Genomic DNA, 24,534 nt, shown 5'->3' with positions numbered 1-24,534 from the left:
AGAAAAAAAAAGGATAACGCTTTTTACGCGCCTTTAGTTTGCTAACTGAAGTCTCTTCCTCCATCTACTTGTTCTCTACTTCCTTGCTTGAGTTTTTTTCATGCCATGCAGATCACTACAGAGTAGACACGCCGAAATGCAGACAGGTGAACACAGGAGAGGGGGGGTGGGGGGTGTAGGGGGGTTCTGGGGGGAAGGGGGTGCTAGGAGGGCACAGTAGCATGACCCATAGAGGAGAAGAGAGAGAGAAAGACAGAGAGAAACAACATGGGGCAACGTACTGTATAACCCCCAGCTACAGGACAAACAATCACCAAGATCATCACTCTCCTTCGTCACCTTTTCTGCATTTGCTGAGTCACAATTTTAAAATGTCCCAGAGTCCAAAGAGGTTGAACTGCTTGAAGCATCAAGATACATACTGCATATGGTGTCTGAGTGTGTGTGTGTGTGTGTGTGTATACATCTTTGGATGTAAATCATTTGGATGTGAGTCATTAAGCTTTCCTTCACATCTCAGGTTAAAATATGTAACTGATGGACCTTTGTCCTCCAGATGTTTTTTCATTGCCATGGTCACAAAATACTGGAGAAAGACGTTTTGACAAATCCGTCGGCTAAACAGAGGTTGTCACAAACCTCTATGGCCAAGTCCTAATGCCTCGTATTTTGTATGTGTTTGCAGTCATATGTGCCTAAGCGTTGCATTATTATAGTCTGCATATGTCCATTGTCCGATGTTGATGGATGCTATTGGTTATATGTGTTTTAGTAATTGTCCACTCTTTGTCTCTGTTGCAGTATGTGATGCAGAATAATAGGTAAGTGACTCTTCTTTTTTTTTCTCGATGTCTTCTTTTCCTCAGGTCTTCTCACTCTCTTCCTCTCTTGCTCTCTCACTCTCTCTCTCTCTCTCTCTTTCTCTGTCTTCTACATGGAAGTCGTAGTTCTTCTAATGGTGCTTCCGATGACAGGCTTTGGATAAATGGGACAATTTTTGTCTTCTTTTGGACAGAAAGTGAGGGAATTTAGAAACTCAACACTGCAAAAAAGGGAGAAGAGGCAGAGGAGAAAAAACACGGCATCAGTGAAAACATGAGTGAACACTTATACACACTCAGCACAGGAACAAAAATCCCTTATGAGAACAGTTCTAACATGGTGGACGAAAGAGCAATTAAATGAAGGATAAGCCTCAGCAACTCACAGGCATTTGCGTATTCTTTGCTGTTCAGACATACAGCACATGCCTGGGAGTGCATACACAAACATGATGATTCATGAAATTATTTGTTTTATTTTTTCAGCCAAATACCCACAATCCCACAGGGGTGTTGATGTGAAACAAAGAGGGAACTGATGGAGAAGCCCACCTACATGCACTGAAATAAAAGACACATTGGCCAAAAAAGTTTGAATATCGAAAAAACAACAGTTGTTTCTCATACATTTGGCTCACATCTTTCTCAGCGACACATACACACACCAGCATGCGCAACCAAGAGAGCATGTGCTCTCTCCCTCTCTCTTTTTCTCTCTCTCACACACACACACACACACACACACACACACACACACACACACACACACACACACACACACACACACACACACACACACACACACACACACACACACACACACACACACACACACACACGGGATGATGGAACCTCCAGTCTTTGAGGCCCAGAGTTCTGCTGGTCACCATTGGCGTTAAATAATTTAGGGCTCCAAATGGAAGATTGAAGAAGCTATTTTGTTTCAATTTTTTTTTGGTGGCTGCCTGACCTCAACAGAAAGGCACAAAAAAACACTTTCAATGTGACCTGCGCAGAGACTGAGGACCCCTGAGGACATTGGAGCATTGGAACAAATCAGAAGAAGTCTCCCCCACAGAGCAAACACAGAGGAGTGTGGGTCCCAAATGACACTGTCAACCCTCTGCTCCACTGTCTCCCACCTGACGCTCCCCCCTGCGCCCCCAGAGACAATGGGCCGGGGCCGGACCAGACCACAGCCAGGACAGGCCAGGCTGCCTGTCTGACTCCTGGGGGCCGGGGGAGCAGTGAACACTGAGGGGGGGTCATTTGCGACAGCGGAGAAAAAACACGACACAGAGCAAAGAAAGGCGATTAAAGCTGAACACAAAAAAGGAGAACCACAGGAACAAACGAAACCACGGCACACATTTAAGCACGTTGCACTGAACATGAAAACATGGCACGAAGGCATTCTCTCTCGCTCTCTCACTCAAACATACACACGTACGTACACACTCTCACACAAAGAAACACAAACAGGACATGAAACACTCATTCTTACACTGAGAAGCGATCAGTTTCCATCCTCCTCTCATTTTGATTTTGTTCTTTCTTCCCCAAACTGTCCTCCATTTCACGGTTTTCTTCCTTTGATGACTCTCCTCTTTTCAAACAGTTCCTACTAGTTCCCTCACACAGAACACTCTGTCCATCTTTCTTTTCGTTTTCACGTTAGGGTCTGTCCATCTATCCACGTGAGTTCTTTGTAATCCATTACAGCAAGATCAAATTGGAACATGTTTGCTTTGTTAAACCTCAGTTCATTGTTTTAAGCAGTTCAATATTTGGATGTTTTTTTTCTTTTGGAAGCAGTAAATTGTACAGGAAAATATATGAACACAAACAGAAGGGGAAAACAGGAAAATGGAGGGAGAAATGAAAAGAAAACCATGATTCAGAAGGTAAGTGAAGACACTGAGAACAAATGAGGGGTGAGAAGGCGAAGGAGTATGACTCTCACAGTCAGGAATCATATGTTCACAAGTTCTACTCCACTACTACATTCTATTTAGACATCATTTTGGAAGCACTGATCGGAAGAGAAGAGGAGATCTTGTACCTGAGTAGTGACAAGGGAAGCGTCCGATTGAGGTGAGTGCAAGAAATATGAAACATTCCGGAACACACAGTTTGTTCCAGAATTTGTAGCTTGGTGATGTGCTGTAGCATGAATGGTAGCATGTATGGGTTTAAAGGAATTCTATGTCTTAATTAAAATGGTGCTAAACTTTGCACAGGCCGCCAAATGCTTCGAGTGCTCCCGCACACGCCACACCTCTGACATCAACCTCTCCCTGAGTGTTGCCTCATCTTGGACAGCAACCATAACGAACCCTGCTTCACTTCACCGTCACACCACCCGAATACTAATTCCTCTTGCTAAGTGGAGGTAAAAACACCATGCGTCTATTTACAGTACTGGAGTTAAGTTAACTCAACTCAAGATGCTCATGGATGCAGTAAGTAGCATTCTCATGACACTCAGGTCTGCATGCAGAGTCTATGTGAATATTACAGGTTTGAATTATCTTTTTTTATTTTTTATATCTGGGCCATTGTAGTCTTGGGCACCAGACTTCAGATGAGCTCCAACATCAACATGTTCTTCCCCCCAAAAAACTTGCCATTGCCATTGCCATTGTAATCTGAGTAGGGTTCCTTTCTTACATTTTTTATTCCCAATCAGTCCATTACAATAATAAGTCCATCTGAAAGTAACTGCAGAACGTTATTACATTTCTGATACTATATCCAAAGGACATCCTGCTGTGATGTACTTGAAATGCTACAGTACCTCAGTCCGTCGCTACATGGTACAGGAGACAAGACCTGAATCTGAGCACAAGGTTTTGCCACTGGTTCTATAAAAATGCTGTTGTCATCCCTGTGCAGGCAAGAAAGATTACATCAATGCAAAATGTCAACAAGACAGAGAGAGTTTACTCTAGTGAGCTGTATGGACAACTTGAAACAACCAAATGACTAGTCACTAGCAAACGATACCTGATGGCATGGGAGAGGTGGTCGGTGGGCAGGGCGAATATTGTTGACATGTGTTTGTGACTACACAAAACCCAGTTGTGTGTCTGTGTGGGGGTAGGTAAAGGAGAGAATGTATGAAAGGTATGGGTCTTGATGTTGATTAGTAATGGGACTATGCCAGAGGGGGGAAATGATAGCTTGTTTCAGTGTTAATTCACAGCTACTGCTTCTTTTTGCATATATCTGATAAGCACAGGGCTTTCAGTATAGTTCTCTGTGAAAAGATGAAAACACAAATAATAAAATGATAAGATAAGAGATCTAAAAAGGATCAAAGACAGAAAAAAACATTAGCAGAACAAATCCTTAAGTTTCAGCATTGCCCCAATCCCCATTCTCTTCTTGAAAAGGAACAGAAAAGAGAAAATAAATAAAAGACAAAGCTTGAACTCAATCCCCTCCCCAAAACAGTAATGATGGTCTCTGCACCCAATAGCATTATAGCATGCAGATCTAAGGCCCACCCCATTCAGCAGTCAAGTTGATTACAGTAAGAGGATTGGAACAAAATACCAATCGATATTTTTTTGTAAGCATGCAATCAATCAATATGTATGTGTATATAATTACATACATACACATCCATATGTTCACACACTTACATATGAATATACACATACATACAAGCTTTGATAAAATCCGTTTTGCTTATAAAACATACACCCTATTCATTTATATTTCCATATGAAGTCCTTATTGCTTGTGATGAAAACCCATGCAGGGAGGGGATGAAATAGAAAACTGTACAGGACACCGAGCCCTGGACACGGGCTCTCTTTGACCCAGTCACCCTAGTTTAGAATGCAATGAGTCTGAACCATGGGAATGACCAGAGACAGGAGAAGGAAGACAATCAAGGGGGTTACACAGAGACAGAGACAGTAGGAGAACGTTTTTTCTTTTTCTTTCGCAGATGTCCCTCTGTATCATGATGGTCCAGAGACCTGTCCACATATGCCGCTTATGTCCCCCCTCCCTCCTTCTGACTACAGAGCCCTAGCCCTAGCCCTACCCCACTCCCACCCTCTTTCCTGCACATCTGTATTTCTTGCTCCTCATGTTCGATCTCCCTCTCAAATCCTCAACATCTTGCTTAGCCTTCACCATACATCTTCTCTCAATGTACGTATACATAGCTGCATAGTATCATCGTGAGTTAAGTCTTGCACCTTTAAAGGCTGACACGGTGAATCCTGAATGATTGAACCCTCTATCTTTGAAAAGAACAAATATTTTTTTTCCTCTGTCTTCCAAAACAAACAAAAAAAGTACAGAATATGTAATTAAAAGATTAATCTGCTAAGCTAAGTGACCGGTCATGGTTAGTTATTCAACAATGACTCATTCTACGATGAGTCATATTGTTCATTCATTGGCAAAGCAAATGCAACATGTTTCCATCATTCTCAACTAGCATCCATCTTAAAATGGATGACGGAAAATGAAGGTATGTGTGACAGAACTGATGAGAGATGGAAGAGATTAACTATGCACACTAGGTATAGGAAAATAAAGTATATGTTTGGTCATAAAAAGAAAAACATTTTTGTCTCAATTCTATCAACAGTGACTAGGCATTAAAAAGAGATCATGCTATCATGATCATTCTATTCACAAGTTAATTTCTGCCCAAATTAAGGACCATTACTGAAAACATTTTTCAACTCATCAGTTCTTAGTAGCCTCTTGGGAAATAAAAAAAAATCTTTACATGCACCCGCAGAAAAGAGGTGTACAGAAAAAATAAGAAAGACAAAATATGTTATGTCTGCTTTCCCACTGACAGGAAAACAACGTATTTGTCACCCCTTTACATGCTACAAAAAAAATCAAACAAACATAAATGTTTTGACAGGCTTGAAGGTCATTACGGGCAACAAATTGAAATGAGCAGCACATTATCTCCATGGCAACACATTTAGTTTACATTGCATAATTCCTTGTAAAGGTTGTTTCGCTAATAACATTTTTTTTTTGCCATTTCTTTCCTTTTCTTCTCTCATTGACAGCTGTCAATCCAGCATCCATCCCATGCCCCCTCCTTTTTTAACACAATGCGATGAAGATCAGCATCCAAGAAAGTGAGGGAGGTTGAGAAGAAGACAAAATAAATCAAATAAGAAGAAAAATGAGATAGTAAAACAACTGAGAAATCGAGAAGTGCACAGAAGGCCTACTGTACAGAGTACAGAGTCACAGCAGTCAAGAAGGGGGGAGCAACCAGGATGAGAACAGAAAAAAAACCAAACAGATGATGAGGACGGTATGTGGGTATGTCACGGTGTTACAAGCCCAGCCGAGTCTCATGTGACAAGCAGGTAAAACAGGCAGCCACACGCCTCTTCACCCCCGTCCTCAGCAGAGGGGGTAGCAGTGATATGTATGCATATGTGGTACAGTTTCGTTCATGGGAAAACTGCAAGTCCCACCATGCACCTGCTCAAAAAAGGGGGGTGGTGCTGGTTCAGTGCGTAAAAAGTCTCAAGATCTTTTTTTTTAATATAGGCCCTTATTTGGGAGACACTTCCCCCTATCTGCTTTTCCGTCTCTCCCTGGACAGCTCTAAGGTGACTCATGGTAAAGGGAGGGGAGGGGAGGTATGTGGTGAAGAGTGTCAATGAAGGTGTCCATTATGTCTACTCTACACACGCACACTCAAAGCTCCTCTCCTTCCCGGTTCAGTCTATTGAATGTGCAAACCCATGTTGCCACACTGTACGCCTCTTATTGACCTCCAAGGCTCATTCTTGAATTTAAAAAAAAGATCTGATCAGTTTTTTTCCTTTGCTTATGGCATTTGTGACCTGACTTTGTGTGACATCTCTGACATCAGTAGAGCTAAGTAAATTCTAAATAGTTTGCTAGAAACTACTTGCCACAAGCATTCGGTCGATAATCTTTCACGGTTAGAAATGCTACAGCTTTGACTGACCAGATGGAATTAGAGGAGTCGTCTGTGAACAGGCTCAATGGCAAACAGAGTGGAAATGGCCTGGATGATTCAAAGCAAACATTTCAAATAAATTTTATACAGAGTGGGGTGGGTGAGCCAGAGTTATATTTATATATATGTGTATTATATCTACATTGCAGTCTGGCGATTTGTATTTCTTTTTTGCACTTGGAGAAAAGGGAGAGGGATATCATTTTTCTTCTTTTTTTGGTATACACGTTTTCTCATTTTCCTGATTTTAGGTGTCTTCAGGCATGCACTATATATACACACGTTTGGTATTTTGTTTTGCACGTTTGGTTGCTGTCATTCTCCTACAAATTGCATCAGTTAGTCAGTCATTCATGTGTGTCTATACAGCAGGTCTTGTTTGAGGCTTGTAAGCGTTGTACAAAAAGAAGCAAATGTGTCTTGTTCTCTTCTTGTGTCATCTGACTCTTCAGATCCGTGTTCACTGTGTACAGACGTTTTTTTTATAGGCTGAGCAGTAGGGACAGCCAGCTAGCTCACTATGGCGGCCCATATCATGAGCTAATAAATTACCTGTATTTTTCAGGGTCTATGAGCCTGGCTATATTTTATCAGAAACATTTCTGTTTTTTTTTCAAGGCTAAATATTGCTATGACTGCGATTCTAATAGTTGCCAGTTTGAAATATTGCCAAAAGCAAATGATGTAATATGAAAGGGGTTGTTTTTTTTTGTCTCGAGGTGTGAGGCCTATACTTTTTGCTAGCCTGGTAGCATTCTCTACAGGTTTACCATCAGGCTATCTAAAAGGCATTTGTACTTTTACATCATAATGCTGGGGAGGGACTAATAATCTTCCAGAGCTGTGGATATATATCAGAAGATCTCTATTAAATATTGGGCTTTCAAAAAAGAAAAGGAATAAAGGAAGAAGAAAAAGTGAAATAATCTCAATTCCCCCCCTCCCTGTCGTCTTGTTCTTGCTGATGCTGGGTGAGGGGGTGACAGGCTACAAAATGGAGGGGATGGGGGATCTGCAGCGCCTGAGGGGTCCCGGGGTCTCGTAGGGCTCGTAGGGAGTGCTGTTGATGGGGGTGATGGGTGTTAGGCGCAGGGGGGCTCCTGACATGCCGGAAATATTGTTGAGGCTGCGAGACTTCTCATAACCAGTGGCTATTCATGTACCGCAGGGAGGACATTGCCATCAGAGGACGGATTTTTTTCAAGGTTTTTCAAGAGAAAGTGGAATTATTTCGTTTTGGTAATTGTATGTGTGCATACACATGAATGATACAGAGTGTGCAATTGATTGGTTTTGTACAACCACAAATTGGAGTATTTGGTGTTATGAATAAAACATGGGTGTGGAATTAAATCAAAAGGGGATTTTTAATTAAATGTGAATGAGGTGTAAACATTGGAGTAAGATAAATATGTCATGAATACATGATTCAGTAAATCATAAAATAGGAGTAAGGAACGGGCAAAAGCGAACACACAGACAGACAGACAGACAGGCAGACAGACAGACAGACGTCGAGACAGACAGACAGACAGACAGAGACACAGACAGACAGACAGACAGACAGACAGACAAACAGAAGGACAAAACAGAAGAATGAGAGTTATGAGATATGTCAACAATATTGTTTGCTACAATAGATTTAGACTAATAAAGACCCCTCTCCCTCTAGTGGCAATAGCATACTCATTAACAACAGCTGCATCATGGGAGTGTGTGGATAAAGCACCCAGTGTTTTATATTTCCCTGAAACTGAACTGGCACCACCTGCAGGCAGGTCAGGAGCCAGAACTGTGACAACACACACATAGGTGTTTGATCCAGGCACTGACACAGACCTTTTTTTGCACAGGTATAAAAGGAAACAAACAGGTAGACAGCCACAGTGGAGCTCTGCGGCCGGCCCGAAGCTCGGAGCCTGCTTTGGCGTGGACCGCATGAAGAGGTCAGAGTTCAAATTCCAAGAAAACAACATAACAAGTCACTGCTTACAACCTCAGCTCTTCAGAAATGAGCCCAACATTGACAGTGCTATATTGTATACTACCCATAATGTATACAATGTCTAACACCGTTAACTTACAACGATTTAGTCAACAGTAGGATAAAAAAGGTCGCTGAGGTGACAAATGAGTGTCTGTGGGCTCTGAAAGGTGTAAATTGATTTGCGCGCACAGCCGTCGTTGCGCTAAATCACATTGTGTTATTGTTGTTGTTTTTTCTATTTGTAGCATTAGCCTAGCACCTAGTGGAAACACTGACATCTTCACATGGTCCAAAAGCACCTGGCTGCCATCCTTTCACACCCCTAACGTCCTCGTTAGCCACCCACCAGTGATCCGAAAAGTTAGAATTCACTTCCTCTGCCTCTGTCAAAAACCAAAAGTCTCTATTTGCAATCTATACTGTAAAATGATCTTTACAGATGTACTATAACACCACATATCAGTGTTCAATGTGTGCTTAAGATTATATTGCCAGAGGTGTGTGAAGTAGAAGTAGAAGTGCTAGTAGAACTACACGTACGAACATGGCATTACGTAGTTGTTACACCAGTTATGCCACTGTACCTAATGATCACCAAATGTGGGTTTTCACTTCTCCTCTACTTCTAGTTTACACAAGTCTCCCTGCCTATTCTTTCTTGCCAGGAGAAATACAAACGGATTCGGACAGAGTCTATGGCAGAGACGTGGACACTGCTTCAAGCGTGGCTTTGACCGAGCGCAGACGTGGAAAGGAGAGCAGGCTTCACATGTCATCCCAGGAATTTTTCCCTTCTAGACAGACAAAAGAGACGGGACACCTCCACACCGACAGAAACACACAGAGCAAGTCGTGGATTTTTTCTTTTTTTTTGTTGGTTGCTGTTTACAAAAATGGATTGTAAATTAAAAAAAAAGGTAAACAGGAAGAGCTACGCCTGTAGTGATCTGAGGACACACAGTAGGGGTTAGTTTAGACTGCAGCATCTGATCACGGGGCTGGTTTAAAGTGAGACACCCTGGGACTGCATCGCAGTGAAATATCTACACATACTGTACACACACGCAGACAGACATACACACACAGACACACACGCACGCACGCACGCACGCACGCACACACATACACACACACACACAAACACAAACACACACACACACACAACCCTAAGCCTCTACTAATGTAGTGTACTATAGCAGTTATTTGAACTTCATTTGCTTCTTCTTAATCCTGTTCGCTTTGTTTGTGTTTGTTGGCTTCAACAAAGCTTTGTCTGATACTAGCAATCGGTTTTCAAACTGATGTGAACATCAGGTACTCTGTCCTAAGACGGAGAGAGGTAGAAAAGGGGAGAGTTCTGATAGTGTATGTCTAGGCAGTGATGGGCATCCTGCATTCATTTGTTACAATCCAGAGCCGCAAATTCCAAAATTATCTGGCTTTACCAATCCAATTCAACCAGGTGATTGCCTGATTGAATGGCCACCTGGTTGAATTGGACAGGTAAAACCAGGTAATTTGGAATATGTGGCACTGGATTTTAACTCATGAATCCAGGGTGCCCATCCCCGTGTCTAGGTTTTACTGTGTGTATGTTTCAGACATTCACACACATGCGCACACACACAGACACATGCACACACACTACCAGAAACACAGACTTACATCCAAAACTAACATAGCCAGTGGCTATTGTGCAGTATAATGGACAGGTGAGTCATACAGTATGTAACAGAGGTGAGTACACCTCACATGTCTGCAGAATTGTAAGTACGTATATCTTTTCATGGGACAACATTTAAGAAATTTCACTTTGACACGATTAACTACTGTTAACGTAGCCAATGTACAACTTATATAACCGCTTCAATGTGTTGTTCACTCAAAGAAAAGTGTCTGATCTGTACAATCAGACATGGTAGTGGGACTGACATGGTTTGGGGCAGCAGTAATACTGTCTACATTGGACAGCTAAATTTCACCAAAAGAAAAAAAGCATGACAACAGGGCTGCTGCTAAGATTTTGGAGGCCCTAAGCGCAACATGGTCAGGAGGCCCCCCCTCTTATTTGACAAATAATAATAGGAATCCATTTTTTTTTAGTCAATCTCAATTTGGTTGAGGCCCTAAGTGCTCTGCTTACGCATAGCGGCGGCCCTGCATGTCAACATGAGACTACCAAAGCACATCAGGATTCTCTCTATGGCAGGGGTGCTCAACTAGAAACTGAAAAGGTCCACTCGCCAAATTTCGTATGTTTCCAGGGTCCAAAAAAGTCGCTACGGACCGATGCAGAAAATAGCCTCACTCGCTGGCCGCACCGGCCTCTTGCTCACTCACTGACTTGTCATAGTGATGATACTTTTATTTGTCATAAGACTGCCTTCGTAGAAATACTGTACACCTATAGATCGCATGGCAGCGAAATCTCATGTATAATTTATACATATTAAATACAGATGGATTTTGTTTGATGACATTGCGTTTGGGTCCGCATCCGGACCTGGGTCCGCCAGTTGAGCACCCCTGCTCTATGGGATTTTAACATAGGGTGTACTCACTTTTGTGAGGCACTTTTTGAGACATTAATGGCTGTATTTCAAATTATTTTCAGTGAACAATACATTTAAATGGCTACGTACGTTGTACACTAGTGGCAACTGTTCATTGTGTCTAAGTGATTTTAATGTCCCATGAAAAGATATACTTACAAATCTCCACAAATATGAGGGGTGTACTCACTTCTGTGATATACTGTACCCTGTACCATACTTGTTTGTACTGTACTGTTTGAGAGCTACCATAATTGCAAAACTATTTCTACCAACTTAAAAATTGTGAAATATATGAAGGTGACAAGAATATCATAGGACCATAAGTTGTCATTCGTAGAATATAAAACATATAATCATGTAACAACTAATTGACTCTATGTTATATCCTTGTCTTCAGCATAACTATCCAAATAACACTTCTAAAACAATAATTCTCTGTGACTCTCCAATGTACAATCTGTTCGCAGAAAACAATCTCTCTCAGGAACAGCTTTCAATATGATGCTGATTTGGCAATAGAGCAATGCAGTAATACAAGAACACGCACGCACGAATACACGCGCACATGCATACACACAACCACACACACACACACACACACACACACACACACACACACACACACACACACACACACACACACACACACACACACACACACACACACACACACACACACACACACACGCGCACACACACATTGGCTATGGATTAGATAGGGCGCGCACACACACTTACGTATTTTATGGTCACAACAAGTAAACTTAATGACGATGCACAAAAGTTCTCAGTGGCTGTCTGAAGGGCCTATTGGCTTTTGGTGCTTTTAAACTTGCTCTTGGCTCAAACTCACTGAGACTTTCTGCATTCAATGGGCCCTGTCATTATTCATCACGTCACAACAACAACAACTTGACCACCACGAGAGCCGTGTCCCAACCGGAATATGTTTTTCTTTCTCGTTTAAAAAAACAAACAAAAACATTTCATTATCATTATTTTTTTGTCGTTGCCTGTCTTTGCAGCATAGCACAGATAAAGAGGGAAAAAAAGAGAAGATTCTGAGTTGAAGCCAACACCGGCCTGGCCAAAAAGCTCGGCAGAAGGCATCGCAGTGTGTCATGACATGCGGAGGGAGGGAGAGTGGAAGGGCCCAGGGCCAGTCCAAGCGCACGCGCGCCGCGCCGGCCGCGCACACAGCACAGCACAGGGGAGCTGCTGGAGTAATGTACAGTACGTACCTCTGTGTTAGACCTTAGTTATGCTACGGGGGCTGGACGTACGGCCTGGTGGAGGAGGGGAGCGAGGGAGGAGGAGGAGGAGGGGATGAAGAGGGGTTAGTGTGACAAGCAGGAGAGGAAGGGAGGAGGAGGGGGGGAGGAGGAGGGAGAGGGGGAGAGGGAGTAGAGAGGAGGGAGGACTAGGATGAGGACAACAAATATCAACCCTGGAGCTCCGTGCAAGAGCAATGCAGCACTGCAACAGGACGATTGCACTTTTTCTGGCAGGTTCTGTAGGCAGGAACTGTTTTCAAAAATAATGAATTATGGAATGCCGTTCATAAATTACTGTTTAAGTGCAATGTGTTTGCAGTGGGATCATTGTTTTTTTTTGCTGGAACCAGGTTGATATTTGTTAGCAGATATATATGTACATCATCAAAACATGGAGATATGATATCAATGACAAACACAATGACCACAATGACAAAGATGAACATAATAGTAATTGGAAAGATGACAATACTTGAAGGAATGGAGGAAAACATAGTATAACACGTACGTATAACACAGGAAAATATGAGTTAAGTTTGACAAAAATCCGGAAACAGTGTACCATTACCAATGACAACAGATGTAAGAATCAGTAGATCAGTACAGTATGAAATCATATTAGTTAAGATAAAACGTGGAAAACAACGTGAATGGCATTAGTCATAATGTTACGACGACTGGGGCTGATTCTTACACAGAGGACCTCCCATCTCCCTCCCCAAGTTTACTGTAGAATATTAATAGTTTACACATTTTCGGTGCTTCATCAGATTGTGAGCAGAGAGACATTGAGAGACCTATTATTATCCTTACTTTACTGAGAAAGCTGCCATTTTTGATACACCGGAGTGGCCAAGTCTGCACTACTGTACATAGGCCTACTCAAGAATCAACACAACAGTGAAGTGATTGTTTCAAATCTACCCCTGCCACTGCGCAATGCTAAAAAGTGGATACAAGTTTAATTAAGTATGATCTTTCCAAATTCCTAATAATATTAAGAGATTGTGACGACTTTGGTCAATTGCAACACTGACCGGTCAAAAACCTGTCGAAACATTGATTGTATTTTCTGTGCTGGGAAACTGCAGTAATGCCTATGCAGAGTCTTATTGTGGTCAACACATTCTAAATATAAACAGGATACATTTCAGTATCCGTCTACGTTAACCAGCCATCAACAGCTGAGAACTCATAATAGAGAAATTAAATTTTTCCTGAATTGTTCAGACCAACCTGATGTACTTCTCTTTCACAAACTAAAATCTTCTTTAAAAACTCTAAATCTTCTCCTTTTTTTTTCTTTTTTTCGCTTACCTCACCTTCAATGCAAGAATGTTTAATTCCCAATTAGGAGACAATATTAGAGCGTAAAAGACCGAGATAGAGGGGACTTGGGAGGGATATTGTGTGTTGGCAAATGGCACAGTGTTAGATTCACAAGCAAGGGAAACACACGCATGCAGGTTAAACCCATCTAACACCAAAAATAAAAGTCATAATGTACCAATCATGTATACCCTGTGCATACATGATGTGGGCACGATGTAGGGAGATGGGAGAGTGAAATGAGAGGGTAATACAAACACACTCTGTCACACAAAAACAAACAGACAGGTGCACTGTCTGAAAGGCCATATTTCTAAACCTGCCACATACAGACACAAACACAAAGACAGGCACACATGTGTACACACACACACATACACACAGACACAGACACACACACACACACGCACGCAGATGCACACTCACACGCACACACATACACACACACACACACACACACCGTCACAATTGTGGCACACCTCACAAACTATTGGTTCACTTGACTGTTCAAATAAACCGGCTGTATTAAATTACTAAACAAAAAAATTATCTTTTTTTTCAAACCCTCAACCTCTGCAGACTAAATATGTATGCTGTATCAAATGTATGCTGGTTACACCTTGTGTCCCCTTTTCTAATGAAAAAAAAAGCGCCTTGTGATGTTGGTTGAAGACATTGGGTGGCCACAGAAATTCACAACAGAGGGTCGAGAGAGATCATTAAGATAGACTAGGCAAATGCTGGTGTTCTATTAGTGCCCTTTGCCCATAAGCCTTTCATGACGAATCAATAACAATGGCATATACCAAAACAAACAAACTGGTCGAACCCCGTCAAATCTTTAGGACTCTTCTGCAGCTAACACAAAACCTGGCATTATGGAAACCCCAAAATGGCCAGCCCCATAACATGAGCATCAGTGCTGCGCAAGATTGCTGTAGCATGTACCTACGTATATGCATGGGATAGACCCAAGGGAAATATATTCTGATGATATGTTGGACAAATTACAAGGCTTTCGCCAAGGATCAGACAAGATTTTCAGCTGCAGAAAAGTCCTTCTTTCCCTTAGACCCCCCCCCCCCCCCCCCCCCCCCCCCCCCCCCCCCCCCCCCCCCCCCCCCCCCCCCCCCCCCCCCCCCCCCCCCCCCCCCCCCCNCCCCCATCCCATCCAACTCATCTGACAGACCAGAGCAAAGCGAGGACTCTGACTCTCCCCCCTGGACGTTGGCTAAAAGTCTCCGCAAACACATCAGTTTAACTGGTGTGGGCCTACAAGTCTACTCTTCTGACAAGAGTAAAGGCATGTTCTGTGGATGCACTGTATATAGTATGAGTGTGTATGAAAAGCAAAACATCTGCTTTTGTGATCTGGTTGGCCACAAAAAGCCAATGTGTGGCCTTTAAGTGTGCCGCATCCCTTCTGACCCTGGGTCAGTTGAGGTTTGATCGCTGTGGTCCTCCACAGCCCCCCATCAGTGGCCCTTGTTATGAAAATGAAATGAGCACAATGTGCGTCCACACGCGTGCTCTGTCCATTCACACCTCAGATGGGGTGTGGGAAGCGGAGAATAAATACTGGATGCTCTAGCCCTCCTTCCTGCAGTCCCCCCCGCTGAAAACATATGTAGCTTATACTGCAGTGGCGAGCGCACGCCAGGGCCCAAGAACTTGCTGTGGGGAATTACTCCATCCCCTTCTGCTTAGGTGTTTTTCGCTGAGCAGAGCTGTCGCGTGGCAGCCAAGAGCACATATGCTGCTTGTGCAAAAGTCCGCACCATAGGACGCCAGGAGGAGGACCACTCCCAAGAGGGCAGGGACCTCTCCTGCGAAAGGCCCATATGGGAATCGGTACCGTTTGCCGGTTAGCTTATTCTCCTCCGCAGTGTGTGCCCAGAAGGCTCTGTCCTGTGTGTCGCTAAACGCAGAGGCCGGTGCACGTTTGCCAGGGTGGAGAGCCAAGACACTCACTGTGCTAAGGTTGTCATCGTAAGGGGAAAAAACAAAAACAAACCCGCTAAATTCCAACAAGCCGCGGACAAGCAAAAAACGTGGTGATATACACGTGAATGCACAACACAGTCAGCAGCAATAGCATATAATTAGTAGTATAAAGATGGTACTTGCAGTGCATCTTGGGAGCATGGTTTTGGTGGTTGGATGTAACGGATATTCATGTCTTCATTACCTGGTTGCTTTTTTTTGACATCTTATACCGTAGTTTTTTTGTTTTTTTAAATACTAGTTACTTCATTTGAGTTGTTTAATATATCTGTCCCATAATGCATTGCTTTCAAGTCCCAGAATGCTCTCTTCCACTGTTCCCTTGGCAACAGTGGGCATGAAAGAGAGAAAAAGGAGAAGAAAGAGCTGAAAGGTATTATGAGGAAACAGAGTGTAGCGAAACAGATAACACACAAATTCAAAAAGTTGTGTGAAAAGACAAAAAAAAAAAAACGAAACTAACAACTAAAAGTAAAGAAAATGAAGACACAACTACTAGAACCCATGAATGCACACAATGACAGTAACATAATCGTAAAATGAACTCAATGTAGAAAAGTACTACTCACACATACAAGCACATTTGGAAAACACGGATGAAAGTGAGGTTTTCATTACATTTAGTGTTTATGTGTGGGGTGTAATGTAGTGGTGAAGTGGAGAAGGAGGAGGGGTGGGGGGCATATTGAGGTGGCAACAACGACCTCTAACCTGAACTTTGACCTTTCCTGACCCTTTTGCTATAGTAGGCGGCACGAGCATGTCTGTCAACAGAGGTCAAAGCAGTGGCAGAGAATGGTGGCTGCCAAAGGGCCGAGGCAGAGAGAAGCTCAAATGGAGCCCCGTTAAAAGCCAACAAGCTGCCTTGCGAGAGCTGAAGTCAACTCTGGGTGAAGCGATCGAGAAGAAGTGAACCCATCAACACCCCCTTTTTGGACCTCATCCCCTCAGCTGCTTGGCTTTTAAGGCGCGGGAAAAAGCACACATTAAGTTGACACTCACACGCAACACACTCTCACACATGTTCACACACGCACGTATACATACACACGCAAAGAGCACAGCAGAGCGCACGCACCAGCTCACTACAGTCCCAACGAGTCTCACTGCTACTAAGCCCTCTGTGTCACCTGTCCCAAGCTATTGCTGCCCACCAACCTCAAGCACTGTCTTCACCTGCTTATCTTTCTATTCCTGTCAGTGGCTTATGATTTGGCTTTGTCTTTCCATATGGGTATATACTACACCCATCAATGGCTTTTTAATACATCTATCAGTAAAGGCAGAGCTAGGTTTCCCTAACTAACAATGGTCTGACTTACCTCAGCGGCTGTATGTGATTGCTAAGAAAGCTGGCCTGGTGCCATCTAATTCTGGTGTGTCTTCTGGTGTGTCTTCACTCACTCCAATGGAGTAATGTATGATACATACATCCGATGGACCCCTTAGTCAAACTTTTTCTCTCCTTTTCTCAGTTTACCCACCAGTCTACCAGTCCCAGATCTGCTCTTATTCAAATTTTCACCCTCCCTCCTCCCTCTCCACCAAAAAAAGACACCAGCCCCTATCTATTCTACAGTATGTGCGTTGACATTTCTGTCCAAGTGTTTCGAGACCAAAGGACTGTAGCACATCCTCACAGCATCAATGATCAATGTTTCAGCACAGGCCTTTTTGAGGAACATGTTGTATCTTTCTCACACACTGCAGCCCCAAAACTCTGACCCCAGGTCAGTCTGATTCCCTCTGCTTGGCAAAATGAGATGTCCGTCAGTCAGTATTATGAGGCAGAGGTGTCTGATCTGGGATCAGGGCACTGGGAGGCCCGCTAGGTGGCGCTGTGATGAAACAAAGCTCATTTTGCGCTCCATTGGAGGGCAGTTTCCAGGACAGAGAAGAAACCAGCTTTGTGTAATAAACGAAGGAAATAAAGAATTATCCCCAGTGACTTTTACCTTCATGAGAGTGCAGCTGTTAGCAATAAACAACACCGCTAACGCTCGCCACAAAAGGTGGCAACACAATGCTAATGCTAATGCTAATTCCGTGAGGGGAAAAACGCTTGTGTCTTTATTTTTTGTCTTTGTTTTTTTAAAGTTAGTTAGGTGAAAGGTGAAATGCTATACTGAGGGCACTCCAGCAGGTAAAAGCACCAAGGCCAGAGAGGAGGAGGACACAGCAACACAAAAACACAACACACAACACACGACACACACGGGGGGAAGGAGGGGGAAAGGGGAGGTGGTGGGAAGACAGGACAGAGAGAGTAACGGATAGCAACAAGAGCAAACATACAAACGCATGACACGACACAACCTGAGGAAGAAAACAACAACAACACAACAGCGTGTCAGACACCTCACAAACCCCCAGGGGAGAGAAGAGGACAGAGAGAGACAGAGAGAGACAGAGAGAAAAAGAGAGAGAGAGAGAGAGAGAGAGAGAGAGAGAGAGAGAGAGAGAGAGAGAGAGAGAGAGAGAGAGAGAGGCAGGATAAAAGAGACAGGTAGAGAAAGGAGGGAGAGAGAAAAATGAAACAGCACCACAGCCTATAATCAAAGTCAAACACACACATACAAGCATACACACACACACTGTAAATGTCGCATGTGCAATATTAATTACTTGTAATTGTAGGAATGTGTTTGTGTAGGTCAGATTTTGCTGACCATTACAGTTAGAGAAACAGAGAGAGAGAGACAGAGCGAGAGCGAGAGAGAGCGAGAGCGAGAGAGAGAGAGAGTTCTGGAAATGCTACAATATAAGGTTACAATAGTGTTAAGCTCTAAAAAGCCAATGTACTGTACGTGTCTTATCTTATGCATTGGAATTTGGAGAATACATGTGTGTGTGTGCGCGCGCAGGTGCATGCGTGCATACGCGTGTGCGCGTGTGTGTGCACGCATGTGCATGTGTGCGTGTGTATGTGTGTGTGTGTGTATGTGTGTATGTGTGTGTGTGTGTGTGTGTGTTTGTACATGAGGAGGAGCACAGAGTAAGCAACACAACACCCAGTCTCACACAAACATAAAACAAAACACGAGGCACATCACATAGATTACACCTTGCCCCTATCCCATTTTTCAAAGAATGCAAAGAATCATGATTCACCATGGGGGAATGGTGAAACACACAACAACAGCAAGAACATCAACAGCAACATATTGTTGTAAAAATCAAATCAAATAATCAGTCATGCATTTCAAATACATTCAAATACATGATACAATATCTATGCACACAACACAAAAAGAGTGAAAAGACCAGAAATAAGTGAGTAACGTGTGTGTTATGTGTCTTTTGGCTCTTTTGGCTTCCTATCAGTTATGTAACGTGTTTTATTGACGTTTCTTTAATTCATTAGGCATCCATGGGTGGAAATGCACACACATGGGAATGAGGAGGCACGTGCGTTGAATACTCTGAGGCTGTACATATCAATGCATGTATGCTGTGTGCTGTCTGCTGCGTGCTAATATTGCTGACTGGACTAGACTGTACTGTATGTGCGAGGGGGCTGTGTGTGTGTATGTTTGTGTGTGTGTGTGTGTGTGTGTGTGTGTGTGTGTGTGTGTGTGTGTGTGTGTGTGTGTGTGTGTGTGTGTGTGTGTGTGTGTGTGTGTGTGTGTGTGTGTGTGTGTGTGTGTGGGTGGGTGGTTGTGTGTGTGTACATGTCTGTGCATATGTTTTGTGTGCACATGATGTCTGTATGTATTGCAGATGTGATGTTTGCTGTGTAAAGTATGTACACCAAGAAACGTTCAGTGCACTATACATGTCTTCCGCCCAGGCGTTGGACGCTTGTCCATGTAAGTGCATGAACTCTCTTGGCATGTGAGTTATTGTGGAGACTCTGCCTCGCGGTGCTAAATTACCATCTGATTGAAGCTAAAACAAAATACTGTGATAACTGTAGGTAAACAATACTAATGATAATTGGGTGTGCTTTGGGATGTGAATTGGGGATGTGTGTTACCTCTGTGGCGGCTATGGTTTGATCCAGGAGGAGGCAGAGTTTGCATTGAGGTCCTGCTGTAGCAGTGGCCCCTCCGGCTTGAACCATTCCTCTCCCGGGGGGGAGATGGGGCTGGCGGCAGCTGCTTCTGGTGGTGTGTGTGTGTTTTTTTTTTGGTTGGGTGGGGTGGGGGTGGGGTGGGGTGTGGTGTGGTGGGTGGGAGTAAGGTAACGGTAAGGTGTGTCAAAGGGGGGTATAGAGGAAGTGGAGGAGCGAAGGAGGAGGAGGAGCCAGGAGGCAGGAGGCAGGAGGAGGAAGGAAATGTGTGTAAAAAAACCAAAGGAAAAAAGATGGAGAGAAAGCCAACGTGCAAGACGAGAAGAGGAGAGAAGAGAAGAGACAAGAATGCAAAGGAGTTTTGAAAAGGAGGAGAGGGAGAAGAGGAAGAGAAGTTTGGATGGACAGAAGATGAACGACAACCAAAAGTGGGTTGAGGGAAGAGATCAGTAAACAGAGAGAGCATGAGCAATTAAAAATTATGAATGACAGCAAGACAGACAGACAGATAGACGGACGAACAGAGATAGATAGATAGATAGATAGATAGATAGATAGATAGATAGATAGATAGATAGATAGATAGATAGATAGATAGATAGATAGATAGATAGATAGTGTTAATAGATAGACGGACCGACAGACAGACAGAGAGACCGACAGACAGACAGATAGATAGATAGATAGATTTAGCGGCTTGATGAAGCGAGTTTGCTGAATGCTATTCTTATCTATGTACGCATGTATGAATGCAAATGTCCATCAGGTTCTGTATTTTACTTGATAATAGATCATGTATATGCTGTATATGAACAATGTATACTGAGTCATGTGGAGGAAATGGTGATGTGTCTTTATGCTGTGTATGCATCTGTGTGCGCGTCTGTGCATTTGTAATCTCAGTGTTATCTGTAAAAGGATCCAGTGCACTGATTTATGTGATGTATATTGAAAAGTACGTAGGGGGCAGTGCACTGTACTGTTGTCTAGTGTAGTCGTGGTTACGTAGTGTAGTGCAGTGTGCAGCGTGAGCAGTGTAGTGTAGCATAGTGTATTGCTGTGCTGTGTTGTGTAGTGTGGTGTGTTGCGGTGATGAGCGGAGCAGCGCGAGGAGGAGGCATGGAGTGCTGCAGTGGAGCAGACAGCAGAGGGGAGCTCTGGAGAGCAGAGTCGAGCCGAGCCGAGCAGAGAGTGGAGAGGAGAGGAGTAGAGTACAGCAGACTGCTGCAGAGCGAGGCAGAGCCAGGAGCCACTGCAGCAGCGATTCTGTCTCTGCCTCGCGCGGCAAGTGCCTCGGCAAGTGCCTCTGCAAGTGCCTCTGCAAGTGCCTCTGCAAGTGCCTCTGCAAGTGCCTCTGCCTCTTTACCTCTGCCTCTGGTTTGGGCTGCCCACTGTCCCTGTCATATGCCACTGCTGCAGCCTATGCCTTTGCCTATACATGCTTGCCATGGCCACTGCTGTCCTGGAGCGGTCCTCTCCTCCTTTACGACCTCTCCTCCTTTTCTCCTCTTTTCTCCTATTTTGTCCTCTCCTTTCCTCTCTTCTCTTCTCTTCTCTTCTACTATCATCTCCTCCTCTCCTGTTCTTTCATATAGTTTTCTTTTCTCCTCCCTTCCTTCTCTCTACCTTCCCTCCTCCTTTCCTTTCGTCTCCTCTGCTTGTTCTTGCCACTGCCGCTGCTGTCCCGCAGTGGTCCTCTCCTCTTCTCTCCTCTTCTTATCCTCCTCATCCGCCCTCTCCTCCCCTCTCCTCTTCTCCTCTTAGCTGCCCCACTCCCTCTGGTCTCCTCTCTTCTTCTCCGCTTATTGCCCCCATCTCCTCTCCTCTCATCTCCTCTCCTCTCATCTCCTCTCCTCTCCTCTCCTCTCCTCTCCACTCCTCTCCTCTCCTCTCCTCTCATTTTTCTTCCTCTCCTCTCCTCTCATCTCCTCTCCTCTCATCTCCTTTCCTCTCCTCTCCTTTCTCACACACATCCCTTCTTTCTCTCACACCCCTTCCCAGAAGCCCAGCCTCAGGACAGCAGTGGGCGTGGCACAGCAGCAACTGGCTGTCAATCAGGATGACTGATGTGGTGGAGCGATGAGAGGGGATGGCAAAGGGGGTGCGGGGATGCTTTAGGGCTTCGGGGGCGGGGGGGAGAGGGGGTAGGGTAGGTGTGTAGGTCCTCTACTTAATATATGTCCCCCTGTGTCATGATGTTGTCAGTGGATGCACGTGTGCGTGTGTGTGTGTGTGTATGTTTGTGTGTGGGTGAGCATGGGTGTGTGTGTGTGTGTGTGTGTGTTTATGTGTGTGCGTGTGTCTTTTTCTGGAGAAGAGTTGTGATCAGAGTGCTGTCTATGGCGTAGAGCAGCATCTGTTTGTGGGGGCACGCAAAGTGCCGTCGCAGTAGGACTGAATTGGAGTGCTCGAGCAATTGGAGGAGCTAGAGTATTTCTCAGAAGGCCAAATGACACCTGAAGGTACATGAAGATGCATGCATGTGTGTGTGCATGTGTGTGGAAGAGCAAGGTAAGGGAACAAACATACAGACATACATTGTATTGTATGAACGTATGCTGTTGGTTGTTTTTTTTGTTTTGTTTTAAGTTTTTCTTTATTCTTTCACATGTAGAGTAGTGTAATTGTGTGCGTTCTTTGTTCGTTAGATAAGTGAATACACATAGCAGACATACATACGTATCCATGCATCGCTTTATTTTACGGTACAGTATTTACTATGTACTTTCTGGGTAACAACTGGGTAACAGAGGGAAATTACATGGTACCTAGAATGTAAAAAGAGGGTAATTACGATGTAAATACTGTGTAATTACAGGGGGGAAAAAACTCAAAAGTTACCATGAAACTACACTGTGTATTTTCTGGGTAACAAATGGGTAACAGAGAGAAATTACCCAATTGTTATCCAGAAAATACACAGTGTAGTTTCTTGGTAAGTTTTGAGTTTTCCCCTGTAATTACATAGTATTTACATCGTAATTACCTCCCTTTTTTTCCATTCTAGGTACCATGTAACTTCTCTCTACGGTACAGTATTTACTATGTACTTTCTGGGTGACAACTGGGTAACAGAGAGAAGTTACATGGTACCTAGAATGTAAAAAGGGGGTAATTACGATGTAAATACTATGTAATTAGAGGGAAAAACCTCAAAACTTACCATGAAACTTACACTGTGTATTTTCTGGGTAACAATTGGGTCACAGAGAGGAATTAGATGGTATCTAAAATTTAAAAGGGGGGTTACTACTAAGTAGATGCTATGTAATTGAGAAGAAAATATCTCGTGAATTACTACGAAAGTACGCTGTAATTTCTGGGTAATTATTGTTTGATGGCAATTTAACAAAGGATGAAAGTAGGCCTACTACCTATTTGCCTGTTTGTTTTACAGCAATACCACATTTAATTACTAGGTTAATGTGATGCTCTGGATGGTAATTACACAACTCCAAAGTCAGAACTTACAAGGAACAGTATTTCATTGTAGTTACTGTGTTTATCACCATACATACCCATTTATTGCATGGGTAAATGTGGTAGGCCTACTTACCTGACAAAACAATTGCTGGTGTCACACATTGCCATTGGGCTTTATCTTCATTCTTGTAGCCGTTGAGTCAAAAGTGTTTGGTAAGTACATGGTAGGTTTCTGCACTGTTACCAAGTAACATATATTTATTTACCAGGTAAAGAAGGGGAAACTGTACCGTAAAGTAAAGCGAATGTTCTTACCAAAGTATTACCAATTTCTTACCAAGCAATTAAACTTGTTTCATAAATCATGTAAGTACATGGTAAGTTTCTGCACTGTTACCGAGTTACAGATATTCAGTTACTAGGTAAAGAAGGGGAAACTGTACTGTAAAGTAAAGCGAACGCTCTTACCAAAGTATTGCCAATTTCTTACCAAGAAAATAAAATTATTATATATCATGTAAGTACATGGTAAGTATCTGCACTGTTACCAAGTAACAGATATTCAGTTACCAGGTAAAGAAGGGGAAACTGTACTGTAAAGTAAAGCGAACGCTCTTACCAAAGTATTACCAATTTCTTACCAAGCAATTAAACTTATTTCATGTATCATGTAAGTACATGGTAGGTTTTTGCACTGTTACCGAGTTACAGATATTCAGTTAGGCTACCAGGTAAAGAAGGGGAAACTGTACTGTAAAATAAAGCGAACGCTCTTACCAAAGTATTACCAGTTTCTTACCACACAATTATACTTCATATCATGTAAGTACATCTACACTGTTACCAAATTACAGATATTCAGTTACCAGGTAAAGAAGGGGAAACTGTTCTCATAGGACTCAGTGTTAATTGCTAGCATGGAGATAAAATTTTCACTGCTGTAGTCAGAGAACGGCAGGAAGTACAGGAGAAAGGTAAAACCCAATAACTTAACTCAAGGGGAAGTGTAATACGAGCTCATTTCCAAACATGGGACAGTATCACTTTAACATCCGAGTTGGCAGCAGATATAAAGACTCATCAGACCAGGCCTACATTTTTTACAATACAAGACTAGAGAAAGTATTGCCTGGACTGATG

The 24,534-nt window shown here is 43.3% G+C and overlaps 1 protein-coding gene across 1 annotated transcript in view; it reads right to left on the bottom strand.

The window, feature by feature from the left end:
* Positions 1-214: 214 nt before the first annotated feature.
* The window catches only part of kcnc3a (potassium voltage-gated channel, Shaw-related subfamily, member 3a), an 85,111-nt gene continuing 60,791 nt past the window's right edge, over positions 215-24,534 (bottom strand). The window contains exon 5 of the mRNA XM_063190813.1: positions 215-1,042. Coding sequence (XP_063046883.1) covers positions 1,029-1,042 — 14 coding nt within the window. The 3' untranslated portion in view covers positions 215-1,028. The remainder of the gene's footprint in view (positions 1,043-24,534) is intronic.

Source organism: Engraulis encrasicolus, chromosome 2 (genome assembly GCF_034702125.1).
Source record: "Engraulis encrasicolus isolate BLACKSEA-1 chromosome 2, IST_EnEncr_1.0, whole genome shotgun sequence".
Lineage (NCBI taxonomy): Eukaryota > Metazoa > Chordata > Actinopteri > Clupeiformes > Engraulidae > Engraulis > Engraulis encrasicolus.
The sequence above is the reverse complement of the archived record's forward strand: the minus strand, read 5'-3'. Positions and strand labels throughout refer to the sequence as shown.